Here is a 15,979-nt window from a genome sequence, read left to right as displayed (position 1 = left end):
ACCAAAATACTAGCAATATAACCTAGTTGAACCTTTAGTTTGTTAAAGATCCAAAATGTAACAGCCCCTCCCTGGTAGTAAGAATTCCTTTTATGCTCAATCATTAGGAGTATTCGAACTCAGGAAGGTGCTGAGCGAGACCATTAAGATGAGTGATCGGACACAAAGTATCCCCAACTCAGAAAACTTGGGGAGGGTTGTTTCTGGTAAGGCCCCTCATTTAGATTCAAAAGGGCACATCCCCTAATTTGGATTTAAAAGGGCACATGAGGATAGGATTCGGGGGGTGGTGGTTTAATAGTCTCTAGAGAAATGTAGATATAGATAATTTCCTAATGATCATGGCAAACCTACTTTGTAGAGCATAATTGTATCCTGTGATCACTGTCAAACCCAGTGTCTGTCACATAGTTTAAGATACTGCCTTGATTTTCATTGGATTTTCAAAGCCTCTTGAAGGTCACAAGCGGCACTGTTTCCCTCTGCCTCACACTTCAGAATAAATGTGGAGTTGCTCCAATCAACCTGCTCTCTGTCGTTGCCTGAAAAAGTGACATACATGCCCTGGCCTTATTTCTGGGCAAAACTCCTACTCCCAGCTCTCTTGGCTGTTACTAGGGGCCATCAAGTTGCTATCCAACCCCCAGCAACCTGATGCGCAACAGAACAAAACGCTGTTGGGTTCTGTACTGACCTTACAATTGCTGCTATGCTGGAGCCCATTGTTGCTCCAGCACCAACCCATCTCCTTGAAGACCGTTCTCCTTTTGTCATTGTTACTTTGCTAAACATAATGTCTTTCTCCAGGGCCTGATGTCCCCTGACAGCATGCCCAAAGTATGTGAGACAGAATCTCACAATCTATGCCTCTAAGGAATACTTTAGCCATATTTCTTCCAAGACAGATCAATGTTTCCTTTTAGCAGCCCATGGTATTTTCAACAGCCTCCTCCAGCACCACAACTCAAACGTATCTATTCTTCTTTGGTCTTCTTTATTCAATGTCTAGCTTTCACATGCATATGGTGCAATGGAGAATACTCTGGCTTAGGTCAGGCGAACCTTAGTCCTTAAAGTAGCATCTTTTTATCTCTTGACTCCTGCTTCCATGAACAGCATTGTGGAATCAAGCAGGATAAAATCCTTGACTACTTCAACCTTTTCTCCATTTATGATGTTACCTAATGTGTTAGTCTAAGTAGAGTAGAGAAATAAAATGCATAAACACTCATATTTTATAAGAGAGAGTTTTATATAAAGGGTAATTGTACATTAAGCATCCCAACCCAGTCTAGTCCAAGCCTTAAGTCCAACACTAACCCATATGTCCGACACTGATCTACAAAGTCCTCCTCAAACTAACAAAACACCTGCAATGACACCAAATGCAGGAGGAAAGCCAAATCAGTGAGCATGTAAGCATCTCAGCACTGGCAGGGGTCTCCTCATGGCTTCTCCAGCACCCTTGGCTGCATCAGAGTAGGTCCATGTGGCGTCTCCTCAGAGATGTCTTGCAGGAAATGAGCCTTGCCACCTGAAGCAGAGAACTAACTAAGGCAGCCACACACTGGTCTGACTCTCAGAGAGCAAGAGACCAGACAGGCAAGGCTCGCTGAGCCATTTATCTCTCGGCCCTTCAATTAATCCCACAAGTGTTCATCGGCCAGGTTGGCACAATAAACGTTAACTATCACAATCCATCCCTTGTCAACTTGGCACCTGTACACAATTCTTTAGCCATATATAATTTTTAAACAAATAATAATAAAATCATATCTGTACCGAATAGGATAAAACTAAAATGCATACAATTCAAAAATGTTCCACCCTCATTTAAACATAACATTTTATAAGTAAACAAAACAAAAATATCCTGTGCCTAACAATTGCAATTAAGTAACACCTACACCTTAATCCTATAATCCTATGAATATATTACCTATGAAAGTTTGTAAGCTTCGTACCTTTATCCCTCCAAATTTGGGTATCCAATTTCTATACTGCACTTACAACAACCCAGTGCTCTGAGGAGACAATCATAGTTTTCGATGTGAAGAATATTCATTCCAGTTGGAACCTTGTGAAGTCGGCATCCATAAGCAAAGTCAAATCAGGACAAGCCATCCATAAAGTCTGCAGCAGTATCACCAGTTCACAGGCTCAAATAACTTCTCTTCCCATGGTCGGGTTCTGGTTAACTCAATGTGGGCTGTCTCACTTAGCCTCCCCAGGGTGCCCATTGGTCACCTAGCCTTTAGACCACAGGCACTCGCAAATACTCAACAAGCCTAGCCCCCTCATGCTAGCTCATGAACTTTAGACCAGTCAACCGGCTCTTCTCTTCTCCTCTTTTTCCTGTAAATAAAATCCACAGGTGTCGGTGGCCAGACCCAACCTGCCTCTTTACTGCTGCATTTCTCCCACTTCCTCTCAACAAGTGGCTCCAGGTGGTCACTAGCAAGCATTTCAGCCTGCCCACAGGCTCCCTTTAATGTTCAGTCATAGAGAGGAGTTTGCTTCATGGTTCCAGATTTTTTCCAGCTTCTGACAAAGACCACTTGAGTTCAAGCTTCAAATCCACAGAGTTCCCATTTTCTTCCATCTGTCAACAGTCCCTAGGCATATCTCTGTAAATCAACTGGGTGCTTTGAAGCCTTCTTTCCAGGTGGGTCCTAAACCCATCTAAAGTTCAAATTAATGGCTTGAGGCAAATGGATTTACAATCGCTCTGTTTTCATACTTCCCAGGAAACATTTCTATCAATCATGATATCAACAATAAGCAGAAGAAATCAGTATAAATAAAGGATAATCAGATACTAAACTCAGTTCTTAAAACAGCCACGTTCAATCCTTATTGAACTTGTCTAAATCCTTATCTAAACTAGTCTAGGTAGGTATGCAAAAATATGGGATTAGGTCTCTGAGAGCATTGAACCAGATCCAGGGTTCCTGTCAGGCATTTTGACCAGCTGTCCACCACTTTCCTTAAGCAGCTTGGTTGCTGAGAAATTCAAATGGCAATTTCTACCCCTGAGCTCAATACACTAACAACATTCATTTTTGCCATTTCACAGAGGAATAACCAAAGACTACAACCAAACATAATCATCAAAACTTTAACTTCCCATGCTCTTTCCAGAAAACAACCCAGTAAACTCCATGGACATCTCTGATTTCTGGCTAGCCAAAGAAGAAAGACTACCAAGAGGCAGAGGTCAACCAAACATCCACTCTCCATCTTTATGATTTATTTCTCCAGTATCCCACTCCAGGTACCATAATGTGTTACTGTGGGTAGACTGGAGAAACAAAATGCATAAACACTCATATTTTATAAGAGAGTTTTATATAGAGTAATTGTACATTAAGCATCCCAACCCAGTCCAGTCCAAGCACAGAAGTCCAACATTAGCTTATATGCCCAACATCGATCTACAAAGCCTACTTTTCCAGTTTTGAGGATTTGGGGCTTTACGTGGATTTGTAATCCATAGGGAAGGCTGCATTCCTTGATCTCCATTCACATGTACTTCATGTCCTACTTACTTTCAGCAAGCAAGGTTGTATTATCTGCATATTGCAGGTTAATAAGCCATCCGCCAATCCTGATGCCACGTTCTTCTTCATCTACTCCTGCTTCTCTGGCGATTTCCTCAGGATACAGATTGAACAAGTAGGGAGAGAGGATACAGCCCTGACTCATACCTTTCCTGATTCTAAACCATGCCATTTTCCCTAGTTCTGTTTGCACAACTGCGATTGTGTCTTGTACAATCTTGATTCATGTACAAGTTCCCCAGGAGCACAATGAAGTGTTCTGGAATTCTCATTCTTCCTCAAGGTTTCCATAGTTCATTATGATCCACATAGTTGAATGCCTTGGCATAGTCAAAAAAAAAAAAACACCACACAAGTAAACATCTTTCTGGTATTCTCTGCTTTGAGCCAAGATCCACTGGACATTAACAATGATATCCCTGTTCCACATCCTCTCCTGAACCTCTGTCAGCTGTCCCAGGTGCGTAGAGACGAATTGTGGTGACTTAAATGACGTGCAAACTGATAAGGTCATAGGTACAATGGAGCAAATCAGGAGGTAAAACAGAAGCACTGAAAACAACAGCATTGGATCAGTGAGCTGGGGTGTCTCAAGGGATGGAGGTTAGACATCAGGGAAATGAGCGGGGGTCCTGACCCTTGTTTCACAGCACCCCCTCTGGCCTCTGCCTCTCCCTATTCCTCCCTCTGACTTGTCTAGTGTTGAATGTTGTGCTGCCAGAGATCTTTCAGAGCTCAGCCCTTGCCTAACTAACTCAATGCTCCCCACAGAAATACACATGAAATGAGTTAGTTGCTTTCTTGCAATGAAAAAATATGTTCTCGCTCATGTTGAGGGGCCTATTGTGGGTAGGACGAGACTTGCGGTCAGGCCACCAGCATTTTCCCTACTTTGGGGTAGTTGATGTTTCGTTTTGTTTCTCTTTGCCTGGTGGTGGACTTGATTCCAAATGGAAACCTGGACTGAACTGCCCCAGACAACACGGAAGATCACAGAAGCCACTTGGCCAGCTTTGTTTTCAGATGGGTCACTTATTTCCCAACGTTATTGATTTTAGGTGTGTTTCTCAGCACTGGTGGCTTTGTGAGTTACACATTGCAATGTTAGCCACAGGGTTGGTGGCTCAAAATCACCAGCTGCTCCTGTAAAGAATTACATTCTCAGAAACCCAGAGAAGCAGTTCTACCCTGTCCTGTAGGGTCGCTATGAGTCAGAATTGGCTTAACGGCAGTGAGTTTGGGGTGTTTGTTTGTTTGCTTGTTTGTTTTCTTAGCACTTGAATTGACAAGTGTGCAGATAATTATCAGTGGATTTATTTTATTTTTTAATCTCTACATTATGACAGCCAATGTTAGAACTGGAGTCCCTGGAGGTACAATTGGTGAACAGACTCCCTGGCTCACAGAAGGTTGAAGGTTAAAGCCCACCCAGGGGTGCCTCAGAAGAAAGGCCTGGCAAACTCCTTCTGAAAACTGAGATTGGAGAACACAGTTCTTCTCTGACCCACATGAGGCCACTGGGCGTCAGGTCAACTGGACGGCAACCAGTGTGCATTGGGAAGCCTGTGCCCGAGAGGAGGCGAGGGCACCCCTGAAAGAAGGAGAGGACGATCAGATAGAAGATCCAGACCCGGGGGTCAGGCATGTAAGAGCACTCGGTCCCAGTTACAGGCCTTAGGCTGTGTGGTTTTGAGGTAGGGGCTTCCCGTCTCTGAGCTCTGGTTTCCTGCTCTACAAAGCAGAGATGATCAGTGAATGGTGAGCTCCACTGGCCTTGAAGAGCCGCCTTTCTCTCTTCGTCACCCTGCGCTGGGTCCCAGAAGGTTGATCTGGGTGGACCAGAAGTCTGCATGGTGTCTGGTGGGGTACGGGCAGTGGAGGGTGCTGGGAGGAGATGGGAAGAAGGAACGAGAGTGAGTTGGGGGCGGGGAGGAGTTTCTCTTCCCAGATCCCTCCTTGAGATTGCTCTTTTATATCAAACTCTTTCTTACACACGTCTGAGTCTCTATAAATTTGCTTCTCCAGTCTGCCTGGATGTGGTAGTCACCTAATCTGGTGTCAGTTTAAGGAATAAAAGTGTAGGGGTGGAGTCTAGGCTGTCAATCTGGAGATCGCCTATGAGACATCTGTGGGCATGGCCTTCTCCTAAGAATTCTGGGAAATCTGGTACTTCCTCCTTGGAGGTGGAAGACACCTCTCTCTCTCTCTCTCTCTCTCTCTCTCTCTCTCTCTCTCTCTCTCTCTCTCTCTCTCTCTTTCCCACTTCCTGGGAGACATTGCAGAAGAACAGCCACATGGACGCAACCAGACCTTAGAAGTTGGAGACACCACAGAGACCCCTGCCAGCACTCAGATGCTTACAACACCACTGGACCCAAAGACTTTCTACCCACTGGCTTGTGACCATCCTGCATTTGGCTTCATTGCATGTGTTTCGTGAGTCTGAAGAGGACTTTATAGATTGGTATTGAACATATGGGCTAATATCCGATTTATGGCCTTGGATTGGACTGGGTTGGGATGTTTCCTCAATGTTCAATTCCTCGTGTATATATATACCTCTCCCTTATACACATATGCATGTCCATGGATTTGTTTCTCTAGTCTACCCAGACTAACACACAGGACTAACACAGACAGCAAGACTTCGTTCTACCCACTTTGGACATGTTGTCAAAAGAGACAACGTGCCTGGAGAAGGACGTCATCCTTAGAGGAGCAGTCAAAAAAAAGTCAGCCTGGAAGAGAAGGATGGACACAGTGGCTAGAACAAATGGCTCAAGCATGGGCACAATCGTGAGACTGGCACAGACTGGGCAGTGGTTCCTTCTGTTGTGAATACGGTGACTGTGAGTTGGAACGGACTCAATGGTACCGAACAACAACAACAATAGAATTAACTTATGCCCCAGGGGGGTGACAGGTCACGTTCTCTAGCATGAAATGACGATGATGTCTCTAAAGTGCACCGGAGACATACATAAACCACAGGTAGATGAATGGACTTGGAGTTCACACTTAATTCTTGTTCCAAACTGAGAACAACTAGTTCTCAGACGTGGCCCTGCATGGTGCTCATCCTCATGACGAGATCACTGAAGCTGTGGGGGCTATAGCACAGTGTGATGAAGAAGCTAGATGGTCCTTCTGGGGGCTGAAAGGTTTGTCTTCAGACAAGCTGCCATCGAAGGGAGGCGCCAAGTCCACATGGAAGATGCACGCCAGCCTACGTGATCCAAGGATTGTAACTAATAAAACTCAAATCTTCAGGAGAGAATGGTATCGGAGCTTATGTTGTGAGCACCTGATTTGAAGAAGGCTCTGGGTGACAGTGGAAGCCTAAAATCCATTTGCAGGGTCCACACCTGGATTAAGCCACGCGTGAAGGCCCTGTGACCATTGCTGAGAGAGGGGAGCCTTGTTAGCCGAGAACTCCGTCAGCGCAATCACGGCGGAGGTAAACAGGTTAAAATGCGATCCCTGAGGTCATTAGCTCTCCCTTCTGACTCGTTTTCATTTGTTCTAGTTTTTAATACTGCCTGCTTTTTTCTTGATTGGGTTTTTCCCTCTGGTTTATTTTGCTATTGTTGTTGGTTTGGTTTGGTTGTTATATTTGGGGGAGGGGGTTGTAATGTCTTCCAGTATACTGAGAAGTCCAGGATGGGTGAGACTATAGAGGCAGGAACTGGATTCGGGGCTTCTTGAGGGTGTGGGGTGAGGGGAGGATAGGAGGGAAATGGGAGGCGAGTAGCGAATACAGAGGGGAGAAAATGTTCTGGAACTAACCAGTGATGTTCGTCCAACTCTTTTCAATACGACTGAATTATGGCAGTGCAGGCTATGTGCACCATATGTCGGTAAAACTAGATTTGAAAATAATATTAATCAGCCATTAAGAACCCTGTGAAGTGTTGTTCTACTCTGACATGGGATTATCATGAGTCCGAATCCACTTGGTGATCATTGGATTTGTTCATTTCTTTGCTGTTAGGGTTTCCGGGGAGGGCATATAAAAGCAGTGACAATGTTCACACATGAAGTGTGTGTGTGTTCAGAAGTAGATAGGGAGATGCCCACCGGACCCAACGGAGTTATCCCTGAACATCAGTGCTTACAAAGACCTACACACACGCAGGCCGACCCTTCTCCCACAGGCTGCTGTTGCTGTAGTTGTTTTTGTTGTGGTTTCTGTTGTTAGAGTGGTTGCTGTTGATGTAGTTGTTGCTGTAGTTGTTGTCATGGCTGCTGCTGTTATAGTTCTTGTTACTGTAGTTGTTGCTATTATTCTCATTGTTGTTGTCGTTGTTGCTGTTGTCGTTGTTGCTGATGTTGTAGTTAGGGGCCATCAAGTCAGTTCCAACTCAGAGCCACTGTATGTGAAGCAGAACAAAACACCTGACTGTCCATCGTCTTGGGGGCTCTTCCTCTTTTTCGCTGCCCCTCTATTTTACCAAATATGATGAGCTTTTCCAGGGACTGGTCTCTTCTGACAAGTACAAAGTGCATGGGCAGAGTTTACCCATCCTTGTCTCTAAGGAGCACTCTGGCTGTACTTATGTCAGTCAGACTTGACTGTTCCTCTGACAGTCCATGGTACTCTCCAATTCTCCGCCAGCACCACAATTCAAATCCATCGATTCTTCTTTCATCTTCCTATGAAACACTGACAGGTCCAAATGAAAGCCAGACTTGCCCCCCGGTAGACAAGATCAGTAGGGACCCAACTTCTGCTGATTACCTGCATCTAAGGAAGTTAAGAGGGAACGTGTGTTGTGTATGTGTACATGTGCACGTTCGCTACCTTGTCCATATTTTGACACAGAAAGGGGTTCCTGATGGTTTTGACTTCCCATTTGATCAAAATCATCAAGTTCCTCAATTTCACCCCCACAGACATCCACCCAGCAAACCCTTCCCCATGCTCTCTCTGCGCCCAGAGCCATACACAGAGATCTCACCCCAGAGGCCTGCTGGACACAGGTTTCCCAGCCCAGGTGGCCACAGCTGGGGAAGAGGGAGATGCAGAGTTGAAGCATCACTGAGGGGTGAGAGGTTTTCTGGGAGTAGGTGTTGGGTCAGGGTCTTTGGAGGATAAGCATGTGTTTATACAGCTGAGAGGAGCCCCTAGGCCGTGCAAACAGTTAACACGCTCAGCTGCTGACTCAAAGGTGAGAGCTTCAAGAGCTCTCAGATGTGCCTCGGAAGAAAGGCCTGGCCTTTGCCACCAAGGGGCCTTGGACTCAAAGAGGCTCCCTGTGCATCAGGTGTGGCCCAGGTGCTGTTCTCAATGGCTGTGATCCTGCGGGAAGAATGCCAGGCCTTTCTCTCCCAAGGAAGCGGAGAGGAGGCTTGAACCACCCACGTTTCAGTTCGTCGTGGAGCACATTAGCCATTTGCACCATTCAGGGACTCCAGTCATTAGAATACTCTGATGCTGACAGGTCCCCTTAAGTTGGTTTTGACTCGCAGAGACCCCATGTACAAGAGGAAGAAAGACCATTCAGGCCTGCACCAACCTCACGATTGTGCTCATGGCTGAGTCCACTGTTGCAGCCACCAGGTCCATCCATTTCGTTGAAGGCCTGTCCTCTCTGTCGCTGCCCCTCTACTTGACCAAGCGTACTATCTCTCAAGACTCACTGCCATAGCAACCCTACGGGGCAGAATAGCACTGCTCCTGTGTGTTTCCGAAGACAGTAACTCCTTATGGGAATAGAAAGCTTCATCTTTCATCCGATGAGTGGTTGGTGGTTTCAAACTGCTGGCCTCAAAGTTAGCAGCCCCATACATAGCAATGACACCAGTGGGGCTCCGAAGCATACTTATAGACTAATCAAAACAATAAAGCCAAACCCATTGCTATCAACTTGATTCTGACTCAGATCATCAAGCTTCCCCCCACCCACCAAGGTTGGCACTGGGTGGATTGGTCACTGAGGGACCAGGACTGGGGTGGTGAGAGTGTGGGGGAGAGCAACAAAAACTCGATACTCACTGCCATCAAGTCAATTCTGACTCACAGTGACCCTGTTGCACAGGGTAGAATGGCTCCTGTGCGTTTCTGGGATTATAGCTGTTAATGGGAGTAGAAAGCCTCATCGCTCACCCAAGGAGCAGCTGGTATATTGGAACTGCCAACCCGTGCTTAGAAGCCCAACACCTAACCCACTCCACCACCATTTCTGTAATGAAGGAAAACACGTTTTCCTGGTGGCATAGCAAGTTAAACATCGTGCTACCAACCACAAGGTCAGCCCTTCCGACCCACCAGCAGCTCCACGAGGGAGAGACAAGGCAATCTGCTCCTGTAAAGATTTGCCATCTTGGAAACCCTACTAAAAAGTCTGAGTCATAAGGGACTGAAGGGTGTTGAGAATAGGGAGGAAGAGAGAGAGAGAGAGAGATTTTTATAACTCTGCATCTGTGTAGGGGAGGTTCTTTCTTACTGTATGGGATTCCATTTTCACCTTCTGGTGGCCTGGTGGGTTATGAATTGGGCTGATCAGCACAAGGAAACCCCCCGTGGCTTTTTGGGAGAAAGATGAAGCTCTCAAAGTGTGTGGTGAAGAAACCAGATGATTCCCAGCTATAAGAAAGAATAGTGTCTGGAGTCTTAAAGGCTTGTCTTCAAACAAGCTGCCATTTAAATGAGGCATCAATTAAGTCCACATGGAAGAAGCACACCAGCCTGTGTGATCCAAGGAGTATAAATAATAAAATCCAATTCTGAAGGAGGGAACGGTATCAGAGCTTAAATTGTGAACACGTGTTTTGCAGAGGGCACTGGATGACCGTGGAAGCCCAAACTTCATCTTCAGGATCCCCACGTGGTTTAAGCCTCCAGTGAATTCCCTCTGACCGGAGCTGAGGGGTGGGAATAGCCCTGTTGTCAGGCAGAGACCATTGTTAAGTCAATTATGGCAGATTGAGTTAAGGTAAATGTAATACCTTATCATTTGGGCTTCCTTTTGACTTGTTTTAAAGTTGTTTCCGTTTTTAATATTTCTGCTTTCTTCTTGATTGAGATTTTCCTATGATTTGTCTAATCATTTCTGTGATTTTTCTAATAATTCTTTGTGTGTGTGTGTGTGTGTGTTTGGTTTTTTCATGTTTTGTATGGTTTTCTATGTATGAAATCCAGGTTAGGTAAATCTATAGAGACAGCAACTGGACTGATAATTGCTTAGGGGCAAGGCAGGGGCGGGTGGAGGGAAACGGGGAGCTAAAATTAAGTACAAGAAAATAATTTGAACTTGGTTGTGCTGATGATTGCATGAATCTTCTTCATGTAATTGAGCAAGCATATGATATGTGACGTATATGCCAATAAAATTATAGTCTCACTAACTCACTGCCCTGGAATCAATGCCAGCTCATAGTGACCCCATAGAACAGCGTACAACTACCCCGTCCGTGGGTTTCCCAGACTGTAACTCTTTACAGAAGTAGAAAGTCTTTTCTTTGTCCCGTGGAGTGACTGGTGGTTTCAAACGGCCGACCTTTCCGTTAGCAGCCCAATACTGACCACCACACCACAAGGGTTCTCTTTAGATTTTCAATTTTTTAATATCAAGTTTTAAAATGTATATCGTAAAATCTTTTAAAGATGAGGTTTTCTACTCCTGTAAGGAATTGTTGCTGTTGTTGTTGTTGTTGGTGTTAGGTGCCACCTAGTAGGTTCTAACCCACAGCGACCTTATGCACATCAAAACGAAACACTGCCCAGTCCTGCGCCATCTTCACAATTGTTCCTCTACCTGCGCCCATCATTGCAGCCACGGTGTCAATCCATCTCGTCAAGGGCCTTCCTCTTTTTCACTGCACCCCTACTTTACCAAGCATGATGTCCTTCTCCGGGGACTGATCTCTCCTGACAACATGTCCAAAGTATGTAAGACGATGGGTCATCACCCTTGCCTCTAAGGAGCACTGTAGCCAGACTTCCTCCAAGATAGATGCATTTGTCCTTTCAGCAGTCCACAGTATTTTCAATATTCTTCTCCAGCACCGCAATTCAAATGCATCCATTCTCCTTCGGTCTTCTTTATTCAATGTCCACCTTTCACATGCATATGATGCGATGGAGAATGCCATGGCTCTGTTCATATTCTGAGTGTAGAGAAACCAACAGGGGCAGTTCTACCCTGTCCTATTAGGTCACTAGGAGTTGAAACCAACTCAATTTGCAGTGAGTGTGAGAGTAAGGCAGAGAAAGGTGATAAGGGTGTGATAGGGGTTGATGAGTGCGCTCCCCTTGTTGACACTTCCGTATTCTTCTGAATGACAAATTTTCATTTTATTAAGAACTGTGGTCTTGAGCCCATCTTATCGGGGGGACCCAAGAAATAATCAATTTGTTATAAATTAACCAAGGCTCCAGGAGCCGGGCCCACTGAACTCTGGCCCTCCACAGTCCCTCCTGGGCTCCTGGACAGCTGGGACCTGTCACAGCCCCTGGTCCGGCTGTGAACTTCTCCTGGGCTCAGATCTGGAGTCTCTCATCTCTCCACCAATGCACGTGGCTCAGCAGTATTCAGAATAATCTTCCTCCACATAGTTGGAGGGGAACCAGCCAATCTGAGGAACAGACAAAGAAATGGTCAGGGTAGCCTCTGCACGCCTCCCCTGCTGTTCTCAACATACCAGGCCGGCTCCCACCTCAGGGCCTCTGCACCTGCTGCTCCTTCCGTTGGGAGAGGCCATTCCCCAGATATGCATCTGTCAGACACCCATCGCCTCCTGCAGGTCTCTATTCAAGCAGCAGCTTCTCAGGAAGGCCTCCTGAGCCACCCTGCTTCACACGCCGAACCTCACCCAACTCAACCCTCCCCAACTCAACCCTCCCTACACCCTTTTTGCTGCTTTACTTTCTTCCATAGCATTTGTCACCACCTCACTGATGATCTATTTCGCTCTTAAATATATGTGCTGTCTGTCTCCCACGCTGCAACCTGAGCTCCACAAGGGCAGGGTGTGTATCGCTCATCGCTGAATGCCAAGAGCCCAGGGCTGACCCTGGCACACCGTGAAAAACAAACCAAAAAGTCATTATCATTGAGTCACTTCCAACTCATTGTAACCCTGTAAAACAGAGTGGATCTGTCCCCTAGGGTTTCCAAGACTGTGCCCCTTACAGAAACAGGCTGCCCCGACTTCTTCATGCTGGTGGGTTTGATCCACTGACCTTTCAGTCAGCAGTTGAGTGTTTAAACACTTGGCCACGGGGGCACACCAAGAAAAACAAACCTATCTCACTCTCACAGAGTCCATTACAGCTCATTATGACCTTACAGGACAAAGTAGAACAGCCCCTTCAGGGTTTCCAAGACTTCAAATATTCACGGGAACAGATGGCTTCAACTTTCTCCTAGAGAATAGTTGGTGGGTTCAAACAGCGGCTCCTTCCAGGACACACACTATACAATAATTTATGGAAAGATATGTTCATGTTTGGATAAATGGATGGATGGATGATGAGTGGATGGGTGGATGGATGGATAGATGGATGTGTTAATGTATGGATTAATGGATGAGTAGATGGATTAATAAATAGATAGATAGATAAATGGATAAGTGGGTAGATGGATGGAGGGGTGGATGAATGGATAAGTTACTATGTGGATTAATGGATGGATGGATGGATGGATAGATGGATGGATGGATGGATGCTTTACAGCCTAGACCTCATCCCAAAGGCCCCCTCAAACCACTGCCCACTAAACTCACCCTTCACAGTTCTGAACAAAACTGTTCACATAAGCCATTATCCAGGTCACTGTTTTCATGTTTTCTTTCCCCAGTAGAATATAAGCGCTTAACCAGTGTCCCTGCCTTCACTCAATATATATTCTTGAGAAACAATTACCAATAACAGGGGCTCGAAAGTCAGCAGTGGATGAAACAAAAGAGGGTCTCTGCCTTTGTGGAACAAAAATAAAGACTAGACAGAAGCAAGGACCTTGAGCCCCTTCCATTCCTGGTAGTCCAAACTCAGGAAGGCAAGAGAGCGTAATGGTTAGCCCTGACCACTTATCACCATGCATTTGAGATTGATTGATCACATACTATATTCCAGACCCTGGTGAACCAGACAGACACCAGCCCTTGGCTTTGTGCTCACCAAACACACCAATCACTCTTTCACCTCCAGACCAGTGTACATGCTGGTCCAACTTCCTGGAACCATTTCCCCAACTTCCTCTCTAGTCTTTCAGTCTGGATAACTTTACTCATCCCTCAGCTATCAGCTTGTCCTCTCACAAGGCCACCTAGACTCCTCCCCCATTACATCAGGCGTCCTCTTGGGGACTCCCACTCTGTCCTGAGTCTCCTGATCACAATCCCTACCACCCTGCATTATTACTTCCTGATTGCAGGTCTGTCCTCCTCACTCGACTGTATGCCAGTTGTGCAATGATCATATCTTCTCGACACCCAGCAGTATGCTTGGGACATAGTGTTGCTGATGTAGTGGCTGTTGCCATCAAGTAAGTTCTGAATTGTGGCATTATAACAGAATGAAGCATTGCCCAGTCCTGCACCATCTTCATATTCATTCGACAGACTAGGTGCTTAGTAAATGCAGGTCACATAAAATATTTAGTCCCTTCCTCCACTCCAGTGGATGGAAGGAAGAGTGGGTGGATGAGAACATGGAAGGATGAGGTGAATGGATGGATGGATGGATGGATGGATGGATGGATGGATGGATGGATGGAAATATGGATGGATGGTTGGGAATATGGATGGATGATGGATGGATGAAAAGATGGATGGATGGATGGAGGGATGGATGAATAATTGAATGAATGGGCAAAAAGGAAGGGGATAACCTCCATGCAGGTCAGTCCCCACTTCTCCACTGCACATTTCTAGGTCACCCCCACACCCTTGCCTGGGTTTTCCAGCCTTGCCCTGCCTCACCCGGCCATAGATCTCTCCTCGCCACCAGCCTTGCTGTCCCTTCTTGTTAAGGATCTTGATGATGTCGCCTTCCTTGAGAGACAGCTCCGATCGGTCCCGGGCACAGAAGTCATAGCGGGCCTTGGCTGTGCCAAAATACTTGATGCTCCCAGCTGTGGAGGAAAAAACAGAGTAGGAGAAAGACCTAGAGCAGAAAACTAAATACTCTATACAGCCTCAGGGGACAGTGTTCTCAGATGGGTAACTCCAGGATGAAGAGTCCCTCACCACTTCTTGGTGCACAGGGGGGTGGGGGTGGGGGTGTCTGTGTTCCAAGGGCACACAGCTGTGGCACATCATCATCTAAATTTAGAAAAATAAAGCCGAGGGGGAAAAATAAAATAAAGTCATTTATTAATTGTTGGGATCCTGGTGGCATAGTGGTTATGCAATGGGTTGTGACCCACAAGGTCTAAAGTTCGAAAGCACCCAGTGCTCCGTGGGAGAAAGACCAGGCTTCGACTCCTGTAAAGCGTTCTAGTCTTGAAAACCCACAGAAGCAGTTCTTCCCTGTCCTATGTGGTCGCTATGAGTCAGCATCAACTTGATAACTGTGAATTTGGAGTTCAGATTTTTTAAATTAATTGTTACATTGGTTTTACATATTTATATAAAAGGTAATGAAGAAATCTAGTGGTGGGGACATTCTAGACTGTTAGTAATTTTGGAGATGATAAAACCAAGAACCCAAACCGACTACTATTGAGTAGGTTCTGTGCTCGAGGGGGGAGGGGTGGTTGTGGCTGAAATCTTCACAGAAGCTTTAACGCAAGTGGATGGGTTCAGACTGACAACCTTTAGAAAAACTCTCAAGCCCAAACTCATTAAACCACCCTGGGACCATAGAAAAAGCGAGGGATTTGGGGAAGTAAGAGAGCAGGTTCAAAAGACCTGGAAAACATCGTGTGGTACAATATTAAGTAAAACTGTACAGTGCAAACCCTATCTGTGATGTTTCTGAAAATGTGCTGAAATGGGATGTTTGTCTACATGCAAGCACAGATAAGTAATGCACAGAAAGAGACAGATACATTTATTGGATTGGGTGGTGAGAATAGAAATATTTTCCCTTAGAAGTCTGATTATTTTTTATATTGCCATTTCAGTAATATTAATGTTTAACCACAACTGATTTTTAAGTATCTCATTTAAAACTTCTTGCCATAGATAGGAAGATAGATAGAGATAGAGATATCATCAATTCAGTGGGCCCTTCTAGCCATAATCCCTGATATAATGTGTAATAAATTTTAGTCTCTATGTCTGTGGTGGTAATCCCACGATGATAGTTAGATATTATGTCAACTAGACACTCCTAGCTGGGGCCAGTGTTCCACCTGTCAATCAAGTGGTGGATGTGACACCTCCTTGGGGGTGTGGCCTGTTGTAGAAGAGCAAGATGGAACAGCGATGATTTCTCTCTGCCCCTTTGGCTTCCTCCTCGCTGCAATCTCACT

The 15,979-nt window shown here is 45.6% G+C and overlaps 1 protein-coding gene across 3 annotated transcripts in view; it reads right to left on the bottom strand.

The window, feature by feature from the left end:
* Positions 1-11,978: 11,978 nt before the first annotated feature.
* The window catches only part of VAV1 (vav guanine nucleotide exchange factor 1), an 84,020-nt gene continuing 80,019 nt past the window's right edge, over positions 11,979-15,979 (bottom strand). For all 3 annotated transcript variants that reach the window (XM_075535777.1, XM_075535787.1, XM_075535792.1), the window contains 2 exons: positions 14,484-14,635; positions 11,979-12,137 (listed from right to left, as the gene is read on the bottom strand). In XM_075535777.1, coding sequence (XP_075391892.1) covers positions 12,084-12,137; positions 14,484-14,635 — 206 coding nt within the window. In that variant the 3' untranslated portion in view covers positions 11,979-12,083. The remainder of the gene's footprint in view (positions 12,138-14,483; positions 14,636-15,979) is intronic.

This window comes from Tenrec ecaudatus, chromosome 1 (genome assembly GCF_050624435.1).
Source record: "Tenrec ecaudatus isolate mTenEca1 chromosome 1, mTenEca1.hap1, whole genome shotgun sequence".
Taxonomy (NCBI): domain Eukaryota; kingdom Metazoa; phylum Chordata; class Mammalia; order Afrosoricida; family Tenrecidae; genus Tenrec; species Tenrec ecaudatus.
The sequence above is the reverse complement of the archived record's forward strand: the minus strand, read 5'-3'. Positions and strand labels throughout refer to the sequence as shown.